This window comes from Pygocentrus nattereri, chromosome 7, assembly GCF_015220715.1.
Source record: "Pygocentrus nattereri isolate fPygNat1 chromosome 7, fPygNat1.pri, whole genome shotgun sequence".
Lineage (NCBI taxonomy): Eukaryota > Metazoa > Chordata > Actinopteri > Characiformes > Serrasalmidae > Pygocentrus > Pygocentrus nattereri.
Window position 1 is genome coordinate 1414269 of NC_051217.1, and position 24920 is coordinate 1439188.

A 24920-nucleotide genomic window follows, 5' to 3' on the forward strand; every position below is an offset into this window, starting at 1 on the left:
TCTCATATGTCTGTAGATATAGAGACACCTCACGGTGTCTGGATTAAAAAAAAAAAAAAAAAAAAAAAAAAAACCTCATCAGCATCACAAACCATGCTCTCAGATAGGACTGGAGAGAGGAAGGCTGAGTCACTTACATTACAGTGTCCCTGTATATATACAAACACACACACACACACACACACACACACACACACACATTTTTTTCATAACTCCTGATAAAGGCACCAAAGTTTTCTCACCATCATTTTTTCTGAATGCACAAAAAAGTATATTACAGAAGGATCTGAGTGATGGAAAATTTAATTCAGTGCATTTAATGAACATTACAGTTTAAATGCACAGTACAAAAATCAGAATAAGACATTTAGAGTTTTCAAACTATGCAAATTTCTGAAATTCCTTGTAGCTTGTATTAATAGTGACGGATCAGTCTAGGGATCATACTGCTCTACCTAATGAAAAAGGCTATTACCTGTGTGCGTGTAGAAAGCCACATGAGTGCATATCTCAAATATACATAGAACAAAGAATCCACTATTTGGGACACAGCCCAGCCATCCTCTTTCCACTCCAAAGAGCACAATGATTTCCACAACCAGGAATCCTCACATAATGCAGCTGGCTTTGAGGGTTTGGCTTACATGGTTTCATTCGAATAGTGTTATGACTGATTTCCTACCTAAACAAAATTGATGAATTTATAAAGCTTGGGCAGGAAAGTACTATTAAGGGATAAATGAGTATAGATGCAGCTTAAGCCAACTAAACCACTATTTGGCATATATTGGTTATTTACACAGGCCCTATCATTTCACAATCCAGACCTGTTACAGTCAAATTCGGCCGCGTAATCTGGGGTTTGTAGACCCTGAAGGTTCTCCGAAATGAGCACATAGTGACTGAAGACCAAACACGTTTCGGCTTGAAAAGGGTGGCCCATGTAAGGCTGAAACTCACATGCATGCTCAAACTTTGTGGTCTGCAACTTTCCAGAAGTATCGTTTCTGGTTCTTGTGCTGTAAACATAATCTCAGTCTGTTGAGCTGTCCAAGCCTTGACAGAGAGCACATGCCGTAACATCTCCCAGTCACTCCCACTCCAACACATACCTTCTGTCTGCAGCAGTCATAACAATGTGACAGTCAGAATTAGCCCCTTCAGTCGTATTGTAGCACTGATCACATCTGCTCGACTTCCAGCTATCCAAAAAGTACCACTGTGTTAGCACTTTCAGTGCTGTTGCCTTGTCATTCCTCCACTTCGCCACTCACATTCGACACCCATTGACCAGCCAAAGAGTTGAATGGTCTGGACCCAGTTTCCGAAAAACAGTCTAACACCATAATGATCTCTGCCTATAGTGATCATATTGTAATACAACCCTATGAGTGATCTTGAGGTGTACACTTCACGTCCTGCTTTAATGAAAACCCCTCCCTTTGAGAAGTAGTGACACTTTATATGTAGTTAAGAAGATCTAGTGTGCTCTTTCGGGAAACTGGTGTCCCGACCTTTAGTAGTTTGGCATTCTGAAAACACCTGAAAGTTTCTACTCGCTGCGTGGACTTGTTTTATAACATTGTTCTGATTTTTTCTTCTGTTTGCTTCAGACGTTTCTGATGACCACGTACACGAAGGGCCTAATGTCATTAAGATGATCCTTTACACTATGTCCTTTTTCAAAGAGAGCGAGGGAGAGAGAGAGAGAGAGACAGGATTGTAGTTTAGTGTCTCTCTCTCTCGCTCTTGCTCTCCTATTTACTGCTGCTCATATTATTGCTGCTTCACTCTTTACGTTTTAGGCCTCTCCATCACAGCTGGCTGTCTGAAGCATTGGACAGGCGTTAGGTCTAAGCAGAAAGGTTTTTTCAAAACATCTACTGAGTGGTCAAGAGGTCCGAGCATTGAAATAAAAAGCGAATCGAGATTCATTGCAAAGTGATATGGTAAAGGCCTTGGAAGAACACAAAGGACTTTGTGGCGCATAATCTTACCAACCCTGGAAGTTCTGCTTTGTGGCACTTAACGAAATGTTCTTGTACTCTCAATTTGTTGTAATCTTTTGTAAGAGGAATTCCAGGGCTGAAAATGGGGCCAGTGATAGGGAGACCTGGTTGGGAGATCAAGTTGCTGGGGGGAAAAAAGAAAAGAAAAAAAAAACCAACAATAGCATTCTGCGTGGCACAAGACGGAATCCAAATCACCATTCTTAAAAAGGCCCTGTGCTTGTGTTGTTGCATATGTATATGGATGGGAGTGTATCACATGTAGATGTAGTGATGTAGATTTTTGATGTCTTTATAAAGAGAAAAAATAGAGATCAGTTATATTTATTTCTGTTTGTTTTTTCTGTAATGAAATGGACAAAAGGATTGGCCTGTTGCAAAGTGAATGTCAGTTTTCATTGAATGCTGCCAAGGTTCCTTAGTTAACCGTAGGTTACAGATCTACTACAGAAACATAAAGTACATATACAGACACAACTAGGACGACGATGTCCAGTAGATTACGGGTAGTCATGACAGAGTTAACATGACTAGAATTTTAAAAGAGATACGTTTACAGTAGAAATAGCGCTTGTTGCAATGCCAGTTCTTTGCAAAACCTGAAGGTAGATTGACTGAAAGTTTGATTTTTCTTTTCTCAAGTATCATATTATTAATTTTATTGTATTTCTTCAGAATGCAAAGCCTCAGGTTTAGAGAAGATGCATCGATGCATTCTAATTGCAATAATGAGCTTGAGGTTTTATAAACACCATTTTCCAGGCACTGTTGTTTTGCTTGGCATTCCGAGAAAAAAAGAAAAAAGAAAAAAAATGAAAAAGGGGCCTTGTTCTACTGTACTGAGATGTTTTTAATTGACAATGCTTTTCATTTTTCCTTTCGCAAAAAGAAATATATCTGTGTCAATGAACTGATTGGTAGAAACTGATTTGGTAAAATGGCTTGGCTGGTACTCTCGTCTTCTCGTAAATTATGTATCCGAGGCCTCCGCATTTTATTTTATTTTTCTCCACACCTCTAGTTGAGATGGTATACTTTTTACATGCCATTGACTTAATGTGTATCTGAAGAATTTTCATGTATTTTCTTTTTTTTTCTTAAATTTTTGAATTAAAAAATGAATGAGACTGAAGGCCTGTGTTGAGCTTTGCTTATTGCATCTTTGTGAAAATATTCAGATGTTTTAACTGGTTAACACTCTGGGCCCCACTGTCTTTGAAGACGCCCGCTGCACATCACTATGTTGGTTGTGTTATGTCTTCTGGTGCATTCTTCTTCTCTTGGCCCTGTTTGGTTTTGCATGCTGATGCTATATGCATCCAGCTGGCATAACAGGGCCTGGATGATGGCCTGGAGCTGTGGGACCAGCGTCTCTGGGTGTGCCAGGCTGCCTGAGGCAGGCACATGGAAGAGGGCTGCCCTTCTCTGCCCATATTGAAGAGAGCAGTAATATACAAAATCACACAGGTACCTGCATGGGAGCACATACAGCAACGAAAACAACCAACAAAAAATCAAGTCAGACATCAGTGATACATGACAATATTGCTATGACATCGTGGACATTGAATACATTTATATTAGCAGTATTGGTTCTGTGTATGACACTTTGTTAATCAGCCTGTGGTCCTGTTAAGCCGTTACACTTCAAGTCCCCTTTTTTAATACTAGGCACTTTTAATTCATTTATAATATAATCATTTCAGTATATTGCTACTAGCTTTGTTGTTGGTTGCATCCAAACATTAATTATAGCCCCTGGCCCTTAATTTTCATAGCCATCCTGACTAGCACAAACATTACTTATTAGATCCTCCCCTAAAACCATAAACACTTCACTTTTTGTGTACTGTTGGACTCGTGCTTCTTAAAACAAAACAAACTTTGCCATCATACCACTGAAGTCACAGATTGTAATGAGAGCGGGTGGTGGGAAGCAATAGAGAGCCCACGAGACCATATTATCCTGATACTGCAGCCACTGTACGATTCTCCTGCAATCTATAAAGATATGCTGAGTAAAGTATTGTGAGAACTGCATTATGCAATATTAAAATATATTGTTTTTTACTTCTGACTACAAAATATTCCTCTAAAAACTGAGCATAAAATATTTACACGGTGTTCATCTCACTTCAGTATTTCAGCAAAACAGAACTATTACATAAATCAAATCAAAAACTTTGTCCTTAAGCATATTTACAAGATTCTGGCTGCTGAAATCTGATGTTAACACTGATCCCTAGTCTCCTTCACGCTGTGGTGGGAACAGGCTGCACTGATGAGCTCAGTGATTTTAAACATGGCACAGCCATCGGATGCCACCTTTGCCACAAGTCAGTTTTTGAAATCATCGGGAAAGCGGTGTAAAGCACACTGTCACTGGACTCTGGAGCAGTGGACATGTATCTTGTGGAGTGGCCAATCACACTTCCCTGTCTGGCAGCCTGATGGACGAGTCTGCGGGGCTATAGAGTTGTTTTTCAGGAGTTGGGCTCGGCCCCCTAGAAATCTTAATGCTTCAGCAGACCAAGACATTTTGGCCAAGTGTATGCTTCCAACTTCGTGGGAACAGTTGGGGGAGGCCCTTTTCTGTTCCAGCGCAACTGAGCCCTAGTGCACAAAGGAAGGTCCATAAAGCCATATCTGGGTGAGTTTGGTATGGAGGAATTTGACTGGCCTGCACAGAGACTGACCACCACCCCATCAAACACCTTTAGGGTGAACTAGAATGGAGATTGTCAGCCAGGCCCTCTCATCCAACATCAGTGTCTGACCTGATGAGCAAATGCTCTTCTGGATAAATGGGGGGACAAATCCCACAGACACACTCCAGAATCATGTCAAAAGCTTCCCAGAGGAGTGAAAGCTGTTATAGCTGCAAAGGGGGAACAACTCCATTTTAATGCCTATGGATTTAGAATGGGATATCATAAAAGCTCCTGTAGGTAAAATGTGTAGGTGTCCAAATACGTCTGTCCATATAAAGTGTATCTTCGGTTGAAATCTTCAAGAACAGCAGTGTATTTAAAAGGACGCAACAGACATCAAGTAATCTGTGGTGCCAGAATTCGGCCTTGTAGCTCCAGCACTAAATTAAACAAGCAAAATTTGGACACCAAACATGTCTTGGTTGATTGACTACATACGGGCTACATGGAAAATGACGTACATTTGATTTTTCACCAAACCATTCCATTAATACTCAATGAGCTTAACACATGTTAAAAATATTCATAATGAAATGATCAATATCAGGACCTGGGCCTTCATATATCGGTACTCTTTGAAAACCTGAGATATTGTACTAACCCTCGATGGTAATAACACAGTCATAGTTAAGGTCTTTACCATTGCTACCTTTACTACTCAGTCTCAACAGGTAGTTTGTGAAACAATACCAACTTTGACACTATACTAAATAACACAGTAGTAAAGTTGGTCATTTGTCCACAATAAAAGGTCTGTTAGCAAGTACAAACCTCCCAGCATCCCTGGAGTAGATGACATCCAGACCGAGCCCTTTGAAGTGTTTGGCAAGGGACTTCATGCATATAATGGAGTCCAACCGTTCCAGTCCTTCTTCAATGCAACAGTTATTGGCAGGACTGAAGCCACACACATCTCTGTCTTTGTAGCCATGGTTCTTGGCTGTCTGCTCCAGAATGATGCATTTGGCTTCTGGTGCTATGCCCAAGTGGACGGCAAACTGTTAATCAGAGAGAATTAATGTGGTAAGGAGTGGATACTTGGATCATATTATTATTTAAAATCAATAACGAGTTACATGACTTGAAAACTCTAGTGTCTGCGAGCAGTATTATTTACTCTGAAAGAGAGTTTTTAGGCAGATAACACATCCATTGGGCTGCATGTACCATTTTGTGGATTAGCAGTGGACCAAGTTATCGCGATTATCTTGTTTTCATAATCATTCGATGCCAAAATCTTAATTGAAAATAAAATCTGATTATTTGTCCAGCCCTAGTACATACACATGGTACAAGTGGACCTTAAAATGCAAAGTGAACTATGAGACACAATCTAGCTTTAAACCAGCATGAATCACACTTCACTGCTAAATGCATTAAAAAACATCCAATCTGGAAAACAATCTCAAACTGACAACTATTAACTATTACGCTATATAACCATGAGAACATACAGATAGCCATCTTTGTATTCATACTTAATTGGGTATTTAAATACGGCAGGTTTAGATTAGAATATGCACTATTTAAGAATGCGGTTTTGTTAAACAGTCAGCGCCACAGGTCACATACAGGCTAACAGGCGTCTCCAATAACTACACAATAAAAAACATTACATGCAAGTCTTGCAAACTTCTCACAAATCACTGTTAAAGCCAGAGCTGCTACAAACAGTATTAAAGGAATAGTTTGCTGAAAAGCTACTTAAAATGATTTATTACTTAACTTAGAGGCAGCTGATAAGGAAATACGTTTGATATATGACATGTGCTTCTCTATTGTTCTGTGGCAGATTCTAGGCTAACATTACTAACAAATACTGGGGTGGCGCAGTGGGTGGCGCTGTCGCCTGTCAGTGAGGAGGGCCTGGGTTCGATTCCCCGGCCGGGTGACCGGGGTCCTCTCTGTGTGGAGTTTGCATGTTCTCCCCGTGTCTGCGTGGGTTTCCTCCGGGTTCTCTGGTTTCCTCCCACAGTCCAAAGACATGCAGTCAGGCCAACTGAACATGCTAAATTGCCCCTGGGTGTGAGTGACTGTCTGTGTCTGTCTGTTTGCCCTGCGATGGACTGGCGACCTGTCCAGGGTGCATCCTGCCTTCCGGCCGATGACTGCTGGGATAGGCTCCAGCACCCCCCCTGTGACCCTGACGGAGAACCGGCTTAGAAAATGGATGGATGGATTTAGTAAAGTGGCATAGATCAAATTTTTTAAAACCATTAAGCTAAAATTGGAAGTACCTTATCATCTGCTTAACGTCTCGCGTCACTATGCAGGTATCACATAACTGTAACACAGCTAGAAGTTGCATCTTTCTGTTAGAACACCAGGGAGTCGCTGGTGGGTCCAGCGTTCAGCTGACATGCTTCTTCATGTGTGCAATCAAGTCCAAACATATATGTCTGAAAATGTTGGCGTCGAAATCATAATCAGACACTGATCTCACAAATACACTCGCTCAGCTTCACCGTCAAGTTACCCTACGCAGCATCAGCGTTAACACAACCCTGCTTTAGTCGTCTGGCACAGAATGATAACACATATTGTGCTGAGTTAAGTGGTTCCGGTTGTTCACAGTTGCTGGCCCACTGCCATGTTTATATTTGTTTTTATGGACTAAAGTAAAAGCCATAACATGTGCTTATAACAGTGCCTCCACTATATCACCCCTACACGTCACTTTATACATTACCAGTATTAAGACATACAGCTTCTACCTCGTCCTCATGCTTCTGTTATTTGCACCTTCTGTTTATTGTTTATTGTTACTTTTGGGAGTTTAACTGGGACCTTGAGTTACACTATTTCGTACCACATGTGATGCGAATGACAATAAAGCCCTTATCTTATCTTTTGTGAAACAAATGAAGATGCGTTTTGAGCGGGCTGAAAGGCGTTTTTTGGTTTTTGGGCACGTTTTACCGAGATAGGTGACAGATTAAGCCCAGGGTTGGTTAGCAACATTAGCCATCTCCCGCTGTACACTGACGAAGCACATGTCAGACACACGTCTTGGCTGATCTAGGGAAATGATAAATCATGTTCATTTTAGTTGTGCTGGGTTAACATTGTTTCTTTAACACAATGTAAGAAACTGATGTACATACTGAACATAACATTGTTATATAATGTTAAACTGTTACATTGAACGGGCAGTCCATCCATCCATCCATCCATCCATCCATCCATCCATCCATCCATCCATCCATCCATCCATTTTCTAAGCCGCTTCTCCGTCAGGGTCGCAGGGCACGGGCAGTCAGAGAAGAAAATGTTAAGCAAATGTTTCCAAAAGAAGAAGCAGATGTTCTAACAAGAGGACAAAAAACCTCTGGGGGTCTAAGGGTGACACTGATTAATCTTCGGGTTCGGTGATACTATGTCCTGCTGTTGGTGCATATCTATGTGTATCTATGGTCCTGGCAGCTCAATGGTCAGTAAGCATTTGAGAGTCAGTGAGAATGTGACCAGTTTTATTCTCAGGGGCTATGAAAGGGTTTAGTTTAGTTGCCAAACTCAACTGGCATTCAAACTCAGCACTGCTGATCTTTGGGGCACAGAGGCAGCACTTCAGCCAAATGAGCTTTGAAGGGGCAAGTTTGTTATTTTTAAACTAAATATTAATGAACCAATTTATTGATGAAGAAATCTGTTCATGCACACCAAAAATAATCTGAGAGCTGCTGGTTCAGTGATGCATCCCACAGTCAATGATCAAAGAAACCAGATCTTTCATTGACAACACTGCATTAATACACTGCAAGTTCAATTTCACAGAAGCTGCAACTCAAAAAATGTGATGTGGACAATCATTTTCATTTATCAGTTACATCATATTCAGAGCATCTTTTTATGGATCCCTGCAGTTTTGCAGCTTCAGAATAAATGCATTCGAGCACTGTGGAGGGTTGATTGCATACACGATTGCCTCATTGCAAAAAAATTCCCAAAACAGACCCAACGGACAAAAAAACATGTCTGGGGAAAATGAGAGTGCCCGAAATATAAGAGAGGTTTTTTTTTTATTATTAACTTGCCTTTGGTTTCATATTCTGCCATATTTCAGCAACGGCCTGCTGAGCTTTTGAGTAACTCACAGGAATCTCTACAGTGTGGGTCTCTATGCCCTCTCCAAGGCCTGCCCTCTGCAAACCCTGCAAAAAATACATCAGATTTAACACTCAGCAATGACCAGATGTGAAATCTGATATGTGGATATTTTCATACTGTCACTACATCTAGACCTGCGCATTTAATTTCCCCTGCAGCACAATCCACCTTAAAACAACCACACAAACAATACTGAGCCTTTGATCTTCAACGTTCATTCTATATCAAATTTTCAAATCAAATTTATTTGTAGCGCTTTTTACCACGGATGTTGTCCCAAAGCAGCTTCACAGAATTCCAGAAAAGACCGAGTTTTAACAAGTGTGTAAAAGGTGGGCAAGCCAGGGGCACCAGTGGCAAGGAGAACCTCCCTCAGAGCTGAGGAAGAAACCTAGGGAGGAACCAAGGCTCACCAGGGGGGACCCGTCCTCCTCTGGTCAGACTACCTACAGAGTTATTATACTACTAATATTAATAGCTAATATCTTACTGTGTAAATAGCTACAGGTGATGGGTGTTTCACTCAATGACTTCTTATTGTAGTATTATATTGTATATTAATAAAAATAATATTGTATAATATTATTGTATTATTATTTTTTTATCATTACTTTTTTTTTTGATATTGTACTATTACCTTACTAATTTCATATCTATTTTTGATCTTAATTTCTTATCATTTAAATCTCAAGTTCTATTTTTATCTACTTTTATCTTTTATTCACTGTTATTTTAAAATTTCTTTTAATTTAAAATGATTAAATGTAGTATTAAATGTAAATTATTTTCTTTGTCATGTCAATCCCTGTTTTTGTAAATGCTCGGCTACATTGAAAATGAGGGTTGCCCTCAATGTACTTCCGAGTCAAAATAAAGGTTGATTGATTGATTGATTGATTGATTGATTGATTTATTGTGCTCTCATATAAAAGGACACAAATACGTGAGCATTAGTACATAAACACATCAGTGAGCAATTTCACTACTTTACACTGACAGAGTGTAAAAATAATGATACATTACTACATTAATACACTAATCATGTGAGAACCTGATACCTCAGCTGCTTCCCAGCTTGCATTCACCAAATACTGTCGAAAAGGACCAAATCCTGCACAAAGTAACACATTTAGACATCATTCAGCGGCGAGCGTGACCGACAGACACCTGGTCAAGACAAAACCATGACAGCTGCACAAAACGAGACATTAAAGACGCGGTCACATCTGAAAAAGGTCGCATAGGCTTTGTTAACCTTCAACTTTCACGGACCTGTAACTACGACCAGCTCCTTCTGAGGAGAGTCCATCGAGCTCCGAGACGTTTTAGAAATAAAAACAGAGCTTTACTCCTTCACCTTGGTCTCTTTTTCGAGTCTAAACGTCCAGCACAGCTCCGTCATAACCGGAGCTGGAAGAGGCTCGGTCCTGACCAGCGCCTCGGTCACTCGCTACTTCAGCTGGAGTCTGTCTTCTAGAAGGTCACAGGGCAGAAGGCAGAGAAAGGGGAGGCAACTCTGCACTGTCCACCTCCCTCCACTTGGGAGAGCCATGGCCTCACAGCGCCGGGAGGAGCACACTCTCGCCTCGCTGTAGTTTTGTTTTCCCACCCGTATTTAGACAGACGCCCTCCTCCTGCGCTGTGATTGGCTAGCAGGTCCTGCAAATAAACAGTCTGCCAATAGGAACTGTGCTGTGACGTCTTATGTGAGTACAGTGCAGATGTTGTATGCATCGCTTTTAATAAAAACTCTTGAAAATAAAGTGCAGTGCATGTATAATAAGCCGAGATTTATAATGATATTGTACATATGCTTTTGTGTGTGCGTATATATATATATATATATATATATATATATATATAATCTGTATAAATCCATAATAATCTATATAAATGTATAAATAAAGCTTACTCTGTGTGTGTGTGTCTGTGTGTGTGTGTGTGTGTGTGTGTGTGTGTGTGTGTGTGAGAATGACTGACTGCTTACCTGATTGACTGCCACTGTAATAGTCTCGTGTGAGACATACGAATCTAAAAAAAACCTAATATAAAATCAAATAATATTTTTACATGTTTGATTATTATTTATATGAACTATTAGCCAATCGCAGCCGAGGAGGGCGAGGTTTGACGGAAAACAGGTGGGAGAAGCACTAACGCGCCTTTCACATCTGCCCCGAAGGCAGAGATGATGATGGTGATGATGATGATGATGAGCGCGCCTCCCATTTCTGCACTTCCACACTAGTCCGCCAAGGGCTGACAGGAGCACAGCCTCTTTCTTCACTCGCACCCATGACAACAACGGAGAGGTCATTTGCAGTTTTAACGCAACTTGTCTAGTTTAGACGCGACGAACAAGCGAGAAGAAGATGTTTCAGCCGCGGAGACCGTTCGAGAGCGAAAAGCACCAACTTCAGGAGCTCAACGCCAGGCTCGGCCAGTACCTGTCGAGAGCGAAGCTCCTGGAGCGAGAGAACGCCTGCCTGATGTCGGAGATAAGCGCGGCGAGGCAGAGCAGGTCTGAGGAGCCGGAGAGCCGACGCATGGCTGAAGTGAGGGAGATGAGGAGGCTGGTGGAACGCCTGTGCTTCGAGAAGAGCAAGGCGGAGGTGGAGAGAGAGAAACTCCGCAGAGAGTTCCAGGCCCTCCAGGCGCTGTGCTCGGACGAGTGCGCCGTTAGCAGGGGTCTCGGAGGAGAGCTGAGGGACTGCGAGCAGCAGCTCCGCCACGCTCAGCACACCAACGGCGCCCTGGAGCAGCGCCTCGGCGAGCTGCAGCGCGAGTACGCGTTCCTGGAAGACGCCCACAGAAAGGAGGTGGCCCACCTCAGGAGCCAGGTGCACTCGCGTGTGATACCTGTGGTGAGCGAGGTCCGCGGTGGCCCACCGGTGGTCAGCATGGAGGAGGTGGAGGAGTACACGCTCCACTTGTCTGAGAGCTGGCTGGACACGCTCGAGATGTATCGCCAGAAGGTCGAGGAGATGGAGGAGGCCGTGAAAGCGGACCAGGCCAGGCTGGAAGACTTTAGAAAAGAAAGGACGCAGTACGCCTCGGAGCTGAACAGGCTGCGGGCAGAGGTGGAGAAAAACGCCCATCTGCAGCTGGACCTGGAGGGGCAGCTCATCAACATGCAGGAGAACTTTAAAGGAGACATCAGTCAGTATCAGGTAAGGAAACGTGCTGAACTGAAAGGTCTTTTGGTTCCATTGTGCTGAAATCATCTGCAGACAAACATCAGCTCCCTCTCTGTCCCAGGGGACGGCCACACCCACCCTCAGACACACTGTACACCCTTTAAAAGTGGAGAAGAGAGGAGGGTCCCCAGTGTTTTACAGACTGAAATCAAACCTAATCTGCCTTCATTTCAGGAGCCTGTAGTTTTGTGTGATGTCCTGATATTGAAATCTTAAATTTATCTGGCAGCATCCATGCCTGAGTGCTTGAAGACAACTGGAGATAAAGCATCAGGCCCCATCCTGTCATTAATAAGGCAACAAGGGAGGCCTGGGCGAAGTGCCATCGTCTGTAGGATCAGGCCCTAATGTTTTTTTGTCTTCTCATTGTTCTCAGATGACTATATGACGGTTTATTATTTATCACTTTACAATTTAGGGAATTGTAGCATATACTGAAGAAGATCCTTCTCATCCTCATTAAAGAGCCAATATCCCTGATTTTTTGTTGCATTTTATTTTTATCCCTGAGGGCCTTCTAAGGTTGTGCATGGGTTAATATACCAAAAACAGTCATAATTAATTTTTTCATGACTGCTTGGTTGAGCTAAACTGCTGTAGGCTGAATAGTCAGACATACACTCACTGGCCACTTTATTAGGTAGGTAGGTTCAATTGCTTGTTAACACAAATAGCTGATCAGCCAATCACACGGCTGCAGCTCACTGCATTTAGGCCTGTAGAGGTGGTCAAGACGACTTGCTGAAGCGCAGGCCGAGCATCAGAACGGGGAAGAAAGGGGATTTAAGGGGCTTTGAACATGGCGTGGTTGTTGGTGCCAGGCTGGTCTGAGTATTTCAGAAACTGCTGATCTGCTGGGATTTTCACGCACAACCATCTCTAGGGTTTACAGAGAACGGTCCGAAAAAGAGGAAATATCCAGTGAGCGGTCAGTTGTGTGGATGAAAATGCCTTGACAACCAGCAGAGAGGATTTAAAGACTGAAGGATGCGTACTTACCTGCCCCAGATACTACAGCATCTTGTGGGTCTGATCTGCTTGACGAATTGCTTAATGGCCTAATTCAGGCTTTTGGCTATGAGCCAGTTACCAGGCCTGACTCTTTAAAACGCACAGTGACAGTGTAGTGGGGGGTGGGGGAAGGTGTTGTAAGACATCCTCAACAGGTGCATCGCAGAAACACTGGTGCCCAAAATACATTTTGATTGCAAAGGGAAATCACTCACATGACTGTTTCCTTCATTTCAAGAGAAGACAGAAGTTATTATCATGTTGTGTTAAACTGGTTTTATTTCAGGATAATAATATTAAAAATATTTATAATGGAAAATCACACTAAAAGCCGGCTCCTCACTAATCACTTTACATCTGCTCCTCACTATTTTACATCACTTCTGGCAAGCCTCAGAGTATAGAACCGAAGCAGCCAAGGCTTCTCCACGGGATCTGTCACGCTGTGGCATTCACTCACAGGTTTAATCTGAAATGCCTGGCTCTAATAATCGAGTGCACTTGATGGTGTCGATTAGTTGGATGTGCAGAAATGTTAAAAACAGCATCTCTAACTCTCCTCCTCTTTTGTAGATGATTATTGAAGAGCTGGAACATGAGCGCCAGCTTTTGGCCAACACTATTTCAGAAAAGCTGAAAGACCATCAGGACCTTCTTCAGGTTAAGATGGGGCTCAGTCTGGAAGTGGCAGCATACAGGTACGGCTCCGTTCAGACACAGACAAGCATGTTAAAGCTGCACTATGTAAGACTTTTTGTTAAAATTGAAAAAAGTAGTGAGAAAAAGAACAAGCTAAAATATGGTGTCCAAGCATTGCTGTGAATCACCCTGTAAAGCCTGAAATTAAAATGTAAAAGTCAGGCATCAGCTTAGATCATGTGGGAGTTTTAGATCATATGTCTTTGTGTATTAACAACAATAGGAGATAATTCACTTGGAAAACATGTCCTTCACCAAGTTTTGACCGAGTTCTCTTTGAATCATCGAATTCATCCGCTTGGGGAAAGGGACCAAAGCACGACTGTAGTATGTTACAGTATGTTCTTCTGCAGGTTGCATGAGGTTAAACACTTCCATCAGAGAAATCCTCCTAATTACGTAATGCATAACATTACATAATTGAAACATGTAAGCATTAAGTAGGTAAAAACAATTTAAAATGCGGAAAAATAAGAATTATACTCTACTTATTGAAGTAAAATCCCATCTTTTACAGGCACTTCACAATGTTCAGTTTGACTGGGACCAAGGAGCATTAAAATACATTGTTCTGTAATCATATCTTTTGGTCTTCACAGCTTTTTAGTGGCAAAAATTACTGAAGTGATTGTAATTTTACTCGGTTACACTTCTACAAGGAAAAATGTACTTCCTACATTTCCATTTAGACATCCAGACTCCTTACAAACCTGAAAGGTCATGGGGTCTTTTTTATTTACCTTTTGCCACTCAGTCAAGTTAATATGCATTAATTTGTTTTATTAAACAATCCAGCCAGTTTCATTTCAATGTATAGTAAAACTGCCCACAGCTATGCTAATTAGTCTTTTTGCAAAAACCAGCTCCGGTCATTCAGCACCGGTCATTCAGCACCGGTCATTCAGCACCGGTCATTCGCCACAACACCAAACACCAACACATCACACACCACCAAACAAATTGCATAATTTTATCTGTTGAACCGTTTAATCTTTACTTTAATATATTTGACTGTGTCTAATTGTCAATTCTTTTTATTCTCTCACTCAATAAAATTTTGGCTTCACATGTAAATGTTTTTTATTTTTATATGAGTCAGATATTTTCTCCTGTTGTGTGTGTCTCAGATATTTTCTCCTGTTGTGTGTGTCTCAGATATTTCCTCCTGTTGTGTGTGTCTCAGATATTTCCTCCTGTTGTGTGTGTCTCAGATATTTTCTCCTGTTGTGTGTGTCTCAGATATTTTCTCCTGTTGTGTGTGTCTCAGATATTTTCTCCTGTTGTGTGTGTCTCAGATATTTCCTCCTGTTGTGTGTGTCTCAGATATTTCCTCCTGTTGTGTGTGTCTCAGATATTTTCTCCTGTTGTGTGTGTCTCAGATATTTTCTCCTGTTGTGTGTCTCAGATATTTCCTCCTGTTGTGTGTGTCTCAGATATTTCCTCCTGTTGTGTGTCTCAGATATTTCCTCCTGTTGTGTGTGTCTCAGATATTTTCTCCTGTTGTGTGTTTCTCAGATATTTCCTCCTGTTGTGTGTGTCTCAGATATTTTCTCCTGTTGTGTGTGTCTCAGATATTTCCTCCTGTTGTGTGTGTCTCAGATATTTTCTCCTGTTGTGTGTGTCTCAGATATTTCCTCCTGTTGTGTGTGTCTCAGATATTTCCTCCTGTTGTGTGTGTCTCAGATATTTCCTCCTGTTGTGTGTGTCTCAGATATTTCCTCCTGTTGTGTGTTTCTCAGATATTTTCTCCTGTTGTGTGTGTCTCAGATATTTTCTCCTGTTGTGTGTTTCTCAGATATTTCCTCCTGTTGTGTGTGTCTCAGATATTTTCTCCTGTTGTGTGTTTCTCAGATATTTTCTCCTGTTGTGTGTGTGTCTCAGATATTTTCTCCTGTTGTGTGTGTCTCAGATATTTCCTCCTGTTGTGTGTGTCTCAGATATTTCCTCCTGTTGTGTGTCTCAGATATTTCCTCCTGTTGTGTGTGTCTCAGATATTTTCTCCTGTTGTGTGTGTCTCAGATATTTCCTCCTGTTGTGTGTGTGTCTCAGATATTTTCTCCTGTTGTGTGTTTCTCAGATATTTCCTCCTGTTGTGTGTCTCAGATATTTCCTCCTGTTGTGTGTGTCTCAGATATTTCCTCCTGTTGTGTGTCTCAGATATTTCCTTCTGTTGTGTGTGTCTCAGATATTTTCTCCTGTTGTGTGTGTGTCTCAGATATTTTCTCCTGTTGTGTGTGTCTCAGATATTTCCTCCTGTTGTGTGTGTGTCTCAGATATTTTCTCCTGTTGTGTGTGTCTCAGATATTTCCTCCTGTTGTGTGTGTCTCAGATATTTCCTCCTGTTGTGTGTCTCAGATATTTCCTCCTGTTGTGTGTGTCTCAGATATTTCCTCCTGTTGTGTGTCTCAGATATTTCCTTCTGTTGTGTGTGTCTCAGATATTTCCTCCTGTTGTGTGTGTCTCAGATATTTCCTCCTGTTGTGTGTCTCAGATATTTTCTCCTGTTGTGTGTCTCAGATATTTCCTCCTGTTGTGTGTGTCTCAGATATTTTCTCCTGTTGTGTGTCTCAGATATTTCCTCCTGTTGTGTGTGTCTCAGATATTTCCTCCTGTTGTGTGTCTCAGATATTTCCTTCTGTTGTGTGTTTCTCAGATATTTTCTCATGTTGTGTGTGTCTCAGATATTTTCTCAGATATTTTAGGGGCGTTTTCCTCCATGTTCTCGTGCCAGAGTAAGCAAAAGCAGGGAATGAAGCAAGGTCTCCTTACAAAGCTTTTCACCACCATTAAATATTAATATCAGATTTCTGCTTGATGGGTTAGCACTCACAGTGCTTGCATATACTGTAATGATAGTAAACAGGCTCTAGCAGACTTCATTAGGTTGAGGAAACTCAAACTGGTAAGCCAGTTTAGTCAGATAGTTTTGAAATGTGTTGATTTTTTTAGAGTTAAAATTTTAGGGTTGATGAAAGTTGATTCTGGAGGTGTTTTTACACCCAGTTGATAGAACCCAGGGTCTAGTGTTACAGGAGTGTGTAGGCACACAGTAAATTTGCCAGTGTTGAATCTACTGTGAGTGTTAAATTTCACATTTTCTCAGTGTGTGTATGTTTACAGGACCAATGCACACACTGATCAAAATTTAACACCAGCATTTTTTTGTGTCTAGTCTAAGCTGTGAAGAGTCCTTCAACTCTCTGGTCATAAACTTTAACTCCACTTTCGGTGACAGGGTTTGGAACAAAACACTGTTAGAGCAATATGGCAATTGATCGTGTTCACATGTCATATGTAGTAAAAAGAATGTGCATATCTTAAATGTAAAGGCAATCAATTCACTTTTGCATGAGGCCAAATTCATAAACATACACATTCACATTTCGGTGAAGAACACTGTCTTGGATAAAGCACAGAAGTGTTTTATTCGACAATGTTTTCTGTAGTGGTTATGAAGTGTATCAGCCAATGATTCCGAAGATGGCAGGCAGGCGCATCTACCCACTTTCCAATATGTACACAAAGTGACTGCCAGACCTTTTATAGAAAGATCCACCACAGTCCTTCCTCTTAGCGCTGCAGGACTTCTTTGCTGTTTCACATTTGGGATTATTCTCTTGCCATTTCTACTCAAAGCCTCTACTGTCTTTTTGGTCAGATCCCACTCTCATGTCCGCTCTGTGCTGCACATTGTTGGGAATATTTAGAATGCCTTCCTTGGTGATGTAGAGGACACGCAAGCAAGTCTTTCTGTGTCTGTGTCACAGCTCGACATTCTAAGCCATAAAGGCAACAGGCAGAGTGCATTGTGGTCGTTATTTTTAGTTTAGTCTTTCAGCAGACCCAGAGGGGACATCCACAAGGGATATACTGAACTCTTGCTCCACCAGATTTTTCTTTGCTTTTTTCCATCCACGGATGTGCTGTGAACCTATAAGCTATCACCATTAAGGTAGGTTACAGGAAAGATGGTGAAAGGGTATGATGGGAGAGCAGTCTGTTAGTGTCATGTCCATTTAGTTTCTGTGCCGAAAGGTTTGATACTTGGTTATATTGTTTTCCTTTTGGTTTAAGGTTTTGCTTTGTGATGGCAGAACAAGGTGCTCATAACTCTCCAGACAGGTGAAAGAAACTGCCCAGATAGCCCAAATGGTTTTGTTTTGTTTTGTTTTTTTTAAAGCATTAACTATTGATTTGCTTTGCTTCTCAGGGCGCTACTGGAAGGAGAACGAAAACATGCTCAGATGAGGTCTGATCAGCATTCAAGAGAGAGAATAATAGGTATGGTGGCCTTTCTCCCTTTCTCTTCTTCTTCTTCTTCTTCTTTCGGCTGCTCCCTTTAGGGGTCGCCACAGCGGATCATCTGCCTCCATCTTGCCCTATCCACTGCCTCCTCTACTTTTACACCAACCATCTCCATGTCCACCTTCACTACATTCATAAACCTTCTCTGAGGTCTACCTCTTCTCCTTCTACCCGGCAGCTCCATCTCCAACATTCTTTGCCCAATATATCCACTATTCCTCCTCAACACATGTCCAAACCATCTCAACCTGGCCTCTCTGGCTTTATCTCCAAACTACTCCACCTTCACTGTCCCTCTGATCTGATCATTTCTAATCTTGTCCAGCCTCGTCACTCCCAACGAAAATCTCAGCATCTTCATCTCCGCCACCTCCAGCTCAGCCTCCTGTCTTTTAGACAGAGCCACAGTCTCCAAACCGTCCATCATAGCAGGACGCACTACTGTCTTGTAAACCTTCCCTTTCACTCTTGCTGCTATCCTTCTGTCAGTTTTCAGGTTTAATGTTCAGCTTCATTCAGTACAAGAATGAAACCAGTAGCCAAATATTAAAGCTTGTCTTTTTCTCTCCTAGATATCAGATTACCAGCTCAGTACGCTCCAAGGGTCTCCACCAGTCAGCCAGAAGTGAGAAGGCATTTCACAGCATATGATGCGAGGTATATGGAGCCCATTTCCAGCATTAGAACCTCTACTGTATCCAGTCAGTTTGACTCCCAAAGAGCCTCCAGGGTTGTGCCCATTGCTGTGTCAAAACATGCCCATCAGAGTCCTGCAGCAAGAAGGGATATGATCTCTTTCACCAAAGCAACTCAAGCAGCAGCTGCAGCAAGTATAGCCAAACCTGGAGTCTCAGCCAGTGACAGAACCAAAGAAGTGGTGGAGGAGAAGAGTGTGAAAATCAAAGGATTGTCACAAGACCAGTCAGTAAAGGGAAGCAAATCAGTCTCCACTGCCTCACCAACAGCAGAACAGAAATCAATGAGAGTTGTGTCACCTCCCATGATGAGCCTCAGCACCAATGAGGAAAGCCAAGTTGTTGATAAGCAAAACGAGAGAAAGTATGAGAGAGCAGAAACAGATTATACCAAGAAAACAGTGAAATCTGGTGAAGTACAGTTTGTCCAGGAAGAAGAGTTCAAGCATGAAGATCGGAAAGATTTGAAAGAGTCTGTAAATGTGGAACCAAAGAAATTTGCAGGAGAGGAAAAAGTATTGGACTCTGTGTCCATGGAAGAAATTATTGAGAAGGTCATGAAGCCTGCTGGCCTGGACACAAAGCTTAGTCCATCTATTGACTCAAAGATCACATACCATGTAGAGAAAACACAGCAAGAGGATGGAAGCACCAAGACTCAGATAGTCCTGCAGTCAAAAGTGGAAGAGAATCTGGATGTGTCAGATGACTCTGCTCTGGAGGAACTCCTCAGTAAGGGAGTGAAAAAAGTCTCCCTGGAGGATATTGAGGGAACCCCAACAGGAAGCATGATTCAAAATCTGCTAAGCCTTGGTCTGAAAGGCGAAAGTCTAGAAAACAAGTCTGTTAATGTGGAGATAATAGAGGAACCAGTGGATTCTCAAAGTGACGAAGAAGGGGAGGTTGACATTGAAGAGATTGTGGAGGTAAAATCCAAACCTTACTTCAAACCTTCAACAATGTTCTTCCAGATTGAAGAGCCAGAGAATGAACCTCAGCCTACTGTAAAATATGAGAGTACCAGCGAGAATGTGACAACTTCAGGGTATGGCGAGAGTGGATCTGTGCAGGTCCAGGAGGTGTCCAAAGAGGACAGTCTCCCCTACTATTCCCAGGGCCAAGAGACTCAAGAGTACTTTGTTTCCACCCCTGAGGACAATATGTCTGAATCTGAGGAGGGTGGTGGATTTATGTCTTATGGACATTATGGAGTGGTGGACGACCTGTCAGATGAAAGATACTACCAGGAAGAAGGTCTTCCTACAAACAGAAGATACTCAGATGAAGATGACAGTAACAGAGAATCACCTGAATATGTCAAAAGAGAACCTTTTCCACAGTGCATCATTGAGGAGGAGATACGTGTTTCTCCCGTAGTGCAAGAGTCCGTGCTAGAGATCCTGAAAGAGGAGTCTCTGAACCCAAGAGAGCAGCTGAGGGGAGCCCTGGAACAGCTAGAGTGCACAGTGTCTGGATCACTGAAAGAAGAACTTGCTCTTCTCACACAGGCTGGTGAGACCTGTGAGGGTATCTCTGTTGACATTAAGAAGGCAGACCCTGCAGATGATGGAACGATGACCTTTGTGGCAGAGCTCAATGTTTCTCAGACTCTGGAGGAGTCTGGGCTGCTGGATGATCAGACAGAGGACCTGTCCCAAGAACAGTTTTTGGCAGCACTGCGGTCCTCAAACCCTGGACTCCACCAGGCCCTCAGTGCTGGAGCTGGTGGAAGCTATACCACGAGAGTCTCCAAAGAGGAGGTCCAATCAGAGGGAATGCCGTGGATGACCAGCCTAGAAGAAACTGAAGACTGGAGCTCGGCTGCTGAAGCTGGAAAAACAGAAAAAGTCATCAAGCTGGGGCCTAATGAGAGATCCTTCACATTTCAAATGGATATCAACAACAGCTCATCTGGGTCAACAAGCTTAGAAGGGGTGGATTCCCAAGGACAGAGAAGCGATGGAGCCAGTGTCCAAGAGTTCCTACAAACCCAGATGATTGACCCTTCTTTAAAGGTCCGACATGAGAAAAAAATTGCTACTGTTTACCTTGAAAGCCCCACGGATGACTAAGTGAAATCCAAATAAAATCACCCTGCAGCTTTACATTACATTTTGAAGTATAGACAGCATTGTTTTTCGTGATGCTTACAGAGAGCAAGGTGATTTTCTCAAATCAGATTTGGTTACTTTGCCTGACCAGATACATGTGTTTGGACACAGTGTGAGCCATTGGCTATTTTTGCAGTTTACACTTCAAGGAAATAATCAGACACGCTCTACACACTGCAATGATATCTCAGTAGTGAAATCATGTTATTTACTCTAATATTTCTCATTTTGAGATTATTGTAAGAATATTACAAGGCTATTTAAAGGGCTCATACCCCAGGTCCACTGGCATTTGTGTAGTTTTATTAACCAAAGATAGTCATAATTCATTTTTTAAATGCTCAATTTCCAACTTTTTATGCCTTAAAAATAAAAAGGCTTATCTAAGGAATGATGTTTGCTCTGATTGGTTGACCTGGATTGTCAGAATCAGCAGAAACACTCCATGTAACGTCAACATTAATGAGCGGGGCTAAACCGCTGTAAGCTGAACAGGTGGATATGTAAATGTGTTGGTTTTTGTGATGTCACAGAACCAGGGGATCAGAAACTGTTTTTTTGCAGTTTAGTTCCCATATAGAGACTTTCTTGACTGGAGTGAACGTCATGTTTTGTCATATTTGTGGAATAGATATAATTTCCTAAAAAAAAGGAAAAAACTGTTATAGAAATCAATTGAATGAGGAAGTCTTATAAAATCTCATAATGAGAAATATTAAATATATTGACCAGGTTTATGATTTCACTTGGCAAGACATAGAAAACTGAACTCTTATTTCGTGCTCAGAATTACATCATGAAATGAGTGAAAGGACGGTGGCATCACTGTGTCCTGTAAAACCACAGAAATCAGTAATAATTCAAAACTGCAAATAGCTCATAGCTCAGCTAAACCTATATTTAAATCACTGCTTTCTGTTAGTGATCCTCGGTTTTTCCATTATTCACTCTCTCATATCCTTTATTTCTAAATATTGTCTTGATCTATATTTTTCTACTAGCTACATAATCTATGTATTTTATTTTGATGATACAGTCTCACTTTAGCTGAAGTCCACTTTTTTCATTACTAAGGTCCACTTTGTCTAACAGTTAAACCTATTTACAACTATTTTCTGTGTTTGTGGCTTTTACCAGAGCACTAAGAAAATAATTTAAGAAGTAAAAGTAAAATGAACAGAAAACTAAGTATAGATGCTGAAGAGGTGCGAATAAGATGTAGAGAGGAGTGTTCCTATTACTGCAATTGTGAAAGGCTCATTTTAGCCTATGTAAGGAGTGAAATGTGGTGGGATATTTCTTGCAGTACTAATATTCGATCATAACCACTAAGAAGACTTATAGAGTATAGCCTAAATTTGAGTACTGTCAGTGTCTGACTCTGTGATTAACAGGAAATTTCAGACTGTCCTTCCTGTCTTTCTTAGATCCTTTAATCCTTAAATAACATTAGAGTGGTATTCACTAATCCAGCTCCCCCACACTTCCAAGATGAGGGCTTTTACATTGCTCTCTGCAAAGTGTGTGTAGAGGGAGAGAGAGAGAGAGGGAGAGAGAGGGAGAGAGAGAGCAGTTTTCTCTCAACAATAAGAATGTAGGGCAAGTGTTCACTCTAGACGTGTCTAAATGCAGTAGAACTGTAGTTCGGTGGCATTAAGTCTGTCAAGGCCTGGAACTCAGAACCAGGATTTGCTGTAGGAAGTTTGCATAACGAGTGGCTATTTTAGGACCGTTGCTCATGCTTCACACGCTGGTAGTGGAGGGAACGAGAAGGAGAGGTGAGAGTACGTAGAGTAAGCCTGTTTGGAGTGCTCTGGTAACGCAGGATTCCTGGAGAGGGTTTACAGGTTATCAGAACATGATGGTGGACAGTCAAATGCAATATTATGTGTTGTGGTTTGGTCATTTTCAAAAATCACGTGCATGTGCATCTTCTGTTCTACATTTTTGCCATTAATGGTTTTCTTATTCTTGTCACATATACTATGATAATGCAAGACTATGCATAGTTATCTGTATTGCACTCGTATTCTCTTGATAGCTTGCATTCAGGTTGGTGCAAGTATAGCAGCTCTCTGCATCTGAAGGCTTCCATTTAGCTCTGCTGTAATCTCTTCTAGCCAAGGTTTAAGTCACCTAGTGACTGGCCCAGGTGACAGTTTTGTGCCTCTTTCCAGTGGTGGTGGTTATGAACGTTTTAACCTCTTTAAAGGGATTCCACCAATTTTTCAAAATTTCAGTGGTTGAGGTGTAAACAAAGTCATTCAGAGTGGCTTGATGTGAAATTTACCAACTGTGATGTCTTTACAGTGATGGTGAAAGGAACCTGAGGTCGCAATGCCTACAAGGCAAATGTAGCCGTTTTATTTCTTATTCAAAATGAACAGTAAACATACACGTATCTTCTGAGTTTTTATATTTTGATAATGGTTTTAAAAAAAAAAAAGCATCTCTTTAGGGACTGTTTTGCCTTACAACGGCTGTCTGCCACAAATGGATTAAAAAATATATGTTTTAGGTAAAAACCTTCGCAAAACTATTGTAAACCAATTTCTCAGCCATCAGGCAGCATATCCATAACCATTTAATAAAATGATTTTCTGTGAGGGAGCTTTTAGAGGCATTAAACTCTAAATTCGTCAGACGTCTGGTTCCTATCACCACCACTGTGAGCAATTCTGGTGTGGCAAGTATCTCATGACAAGTTACATCAGCTGCGAACAACTTTGTTTACGACTTTGATCTTAGTCAAGATGCAAAATGCAAATAAATAATACATTTTGAAAAAATTGTGGTACTTGCTATTTCGTTACCTAACGCTTTGATAAAAAAACATTAGTGATCACTCGGGATGGTGTTAGCTCAGCTTTTTGATTTCTTTTAATCTCTTTTACTTCTTTGCGACACTTTTTATATGATATACACATAGTGTAACAAAGCTTACTGCCGCATTCAGAAATGCTTGAGGGAGAGGGCACAAATGCAGTTAGAGGTTGATGAAGCTTCACAGCTGAAAGAGGGGACTCCATCTATGATTCTGACGTTTGGCAGCTTTTCTGTCCACATGTAGCCTGGGCAGTGGTTCACACCTCAAAAACAATAAAAGCAACTCTCGTGTGCTTCAGCTTCAGTGTCCTAAATCCTGATTGTGTTTGACTCAGAATTTGAAAATACAGCAGTGCTGAAGGATAAGACTCCGTAGCGCATGTGGCAGTAGTTTGCATGATGGAGGGTCTTCAATAGCTGGTGCCATTGTGGGAGAGAAATTGGCAGACTGGCTTTGCCAGCCAGACCAGAGTCTCTTAGAGAGAACAGAGACACTGTGGATCTTGTCTGCCTTGCGAGAAATACTGCCTTGGTCCTTTGACAATCCACAGCCTTCCACTAATGAAACAGAATGAAGTTGGACTGTCTGAAAGTCCTGGGCTTACGTATCTGGATTCATGATGGCACGAAGGGTCACTTCTGCTAGACAGAGTTAAGAACGTTTGTCTTCGCTTGGAATAAATGAAACAGCACAGCTGAGTATCAGCCATAGAGATGGGCAACAGGATGATATTTTATCATTAAAGTAATAACTTTTGTAATCTTGATAAACAACATGCGTCTTTAAGCATATCATAAGTAACAGGACACAGAACAACTGCATGTTTTATTAAAAAGAGAGCATAATTTAGTTCTATTTAATTGGATTTAGTGCAGAACACTATGTGTGCTGTTGATTAAAAACTACAAAAATGATTAATGTTAGTTTTGAAATTTTGGCATTACCAGCGCGCTGTGTCTGTGTTTCAAAAAAATCATGATACGTATTAAGTTTAGCGAAAATATCTGTAAGCATATTAATGCTTAATTAATTAATGCTCCTAATTACAACCCAGCATAAGCAGGATACTGACAGGCCTTTTAACCAATGTTTACTGTGATAGGCTGTTTCTTTCTGATTAAAGAACTGAAAGGACTGTTGCATTCTCCCTCAAACAGAGTTATGGAAAAACTGAAATTTGAGGGGAGGAACATGCCTGAAACCCACCCTCCATCCAACCTAATGTCCTATAAATTCACATCCTTACCT

The 24920-nt window shown here is 41.5% G+C and overlaps 2 protein-coding genes across 3 annotated transcripts; one reads left to right on the forward strand and one right to left on the reverse strand.

Annotated features, from left to right (window-relative positions):
• Positions 1–262: 262 nt before the first annotated feature.
• Positions 263–10619, reverse strand: pgpep1l (pyroglutamyl-peptidase I like). Of its 2 annotated transcripts, XM_017692183.2 has the most exons (5): positions 10100–10619; positions 9886–9938; positions 8755–8871; positions 5492–5718; positions 263–3480 (listed from the first exon to the last, which is right to left on the reverse strand). In XM_017692183.2, exons 1-5 carry the CDS (start codon positions 10134–10136, stop codon positions 3201–3203), a joined length of 714 nt encoding a protein of 237 aa, XP_017547672.1. In that variant the 5' UTR covers positions 10137–10619; the 3' UTR covers positions 263–3200. The 2 variants fall into 2 exon arrangements, with proteins under 2 accessions (XP_017547672.1, XP_017547680.1); XM_017692191.2 differs by lacking the exon at positions 9886–9938 and having other exon boundaries at positions 10185–10619.
• A 406-nt stretch (positions 10620–11025) lies between these two features.
• Positions 11026–23969, forward strand: synm (synemin, intermediate filament protein). Its single transcript, XM_017692170.2, has 4 exons — positions 11026–11997; positions 13609–13733; positions 17945–18015; positions 18612–23969. Exons 1-4 carry the CDS (start codon positions 11200–11202, stop codon positions 20804–20806), a joined length of 3189 nt encoding a protein of 1062 aa, XP_017547659.2. The 5' UTR covers positions 11026–11199; the 3' UTR covers positions 20807–23969.
• Positions 23970–24920: the final 951 nt, after the last annotated feature.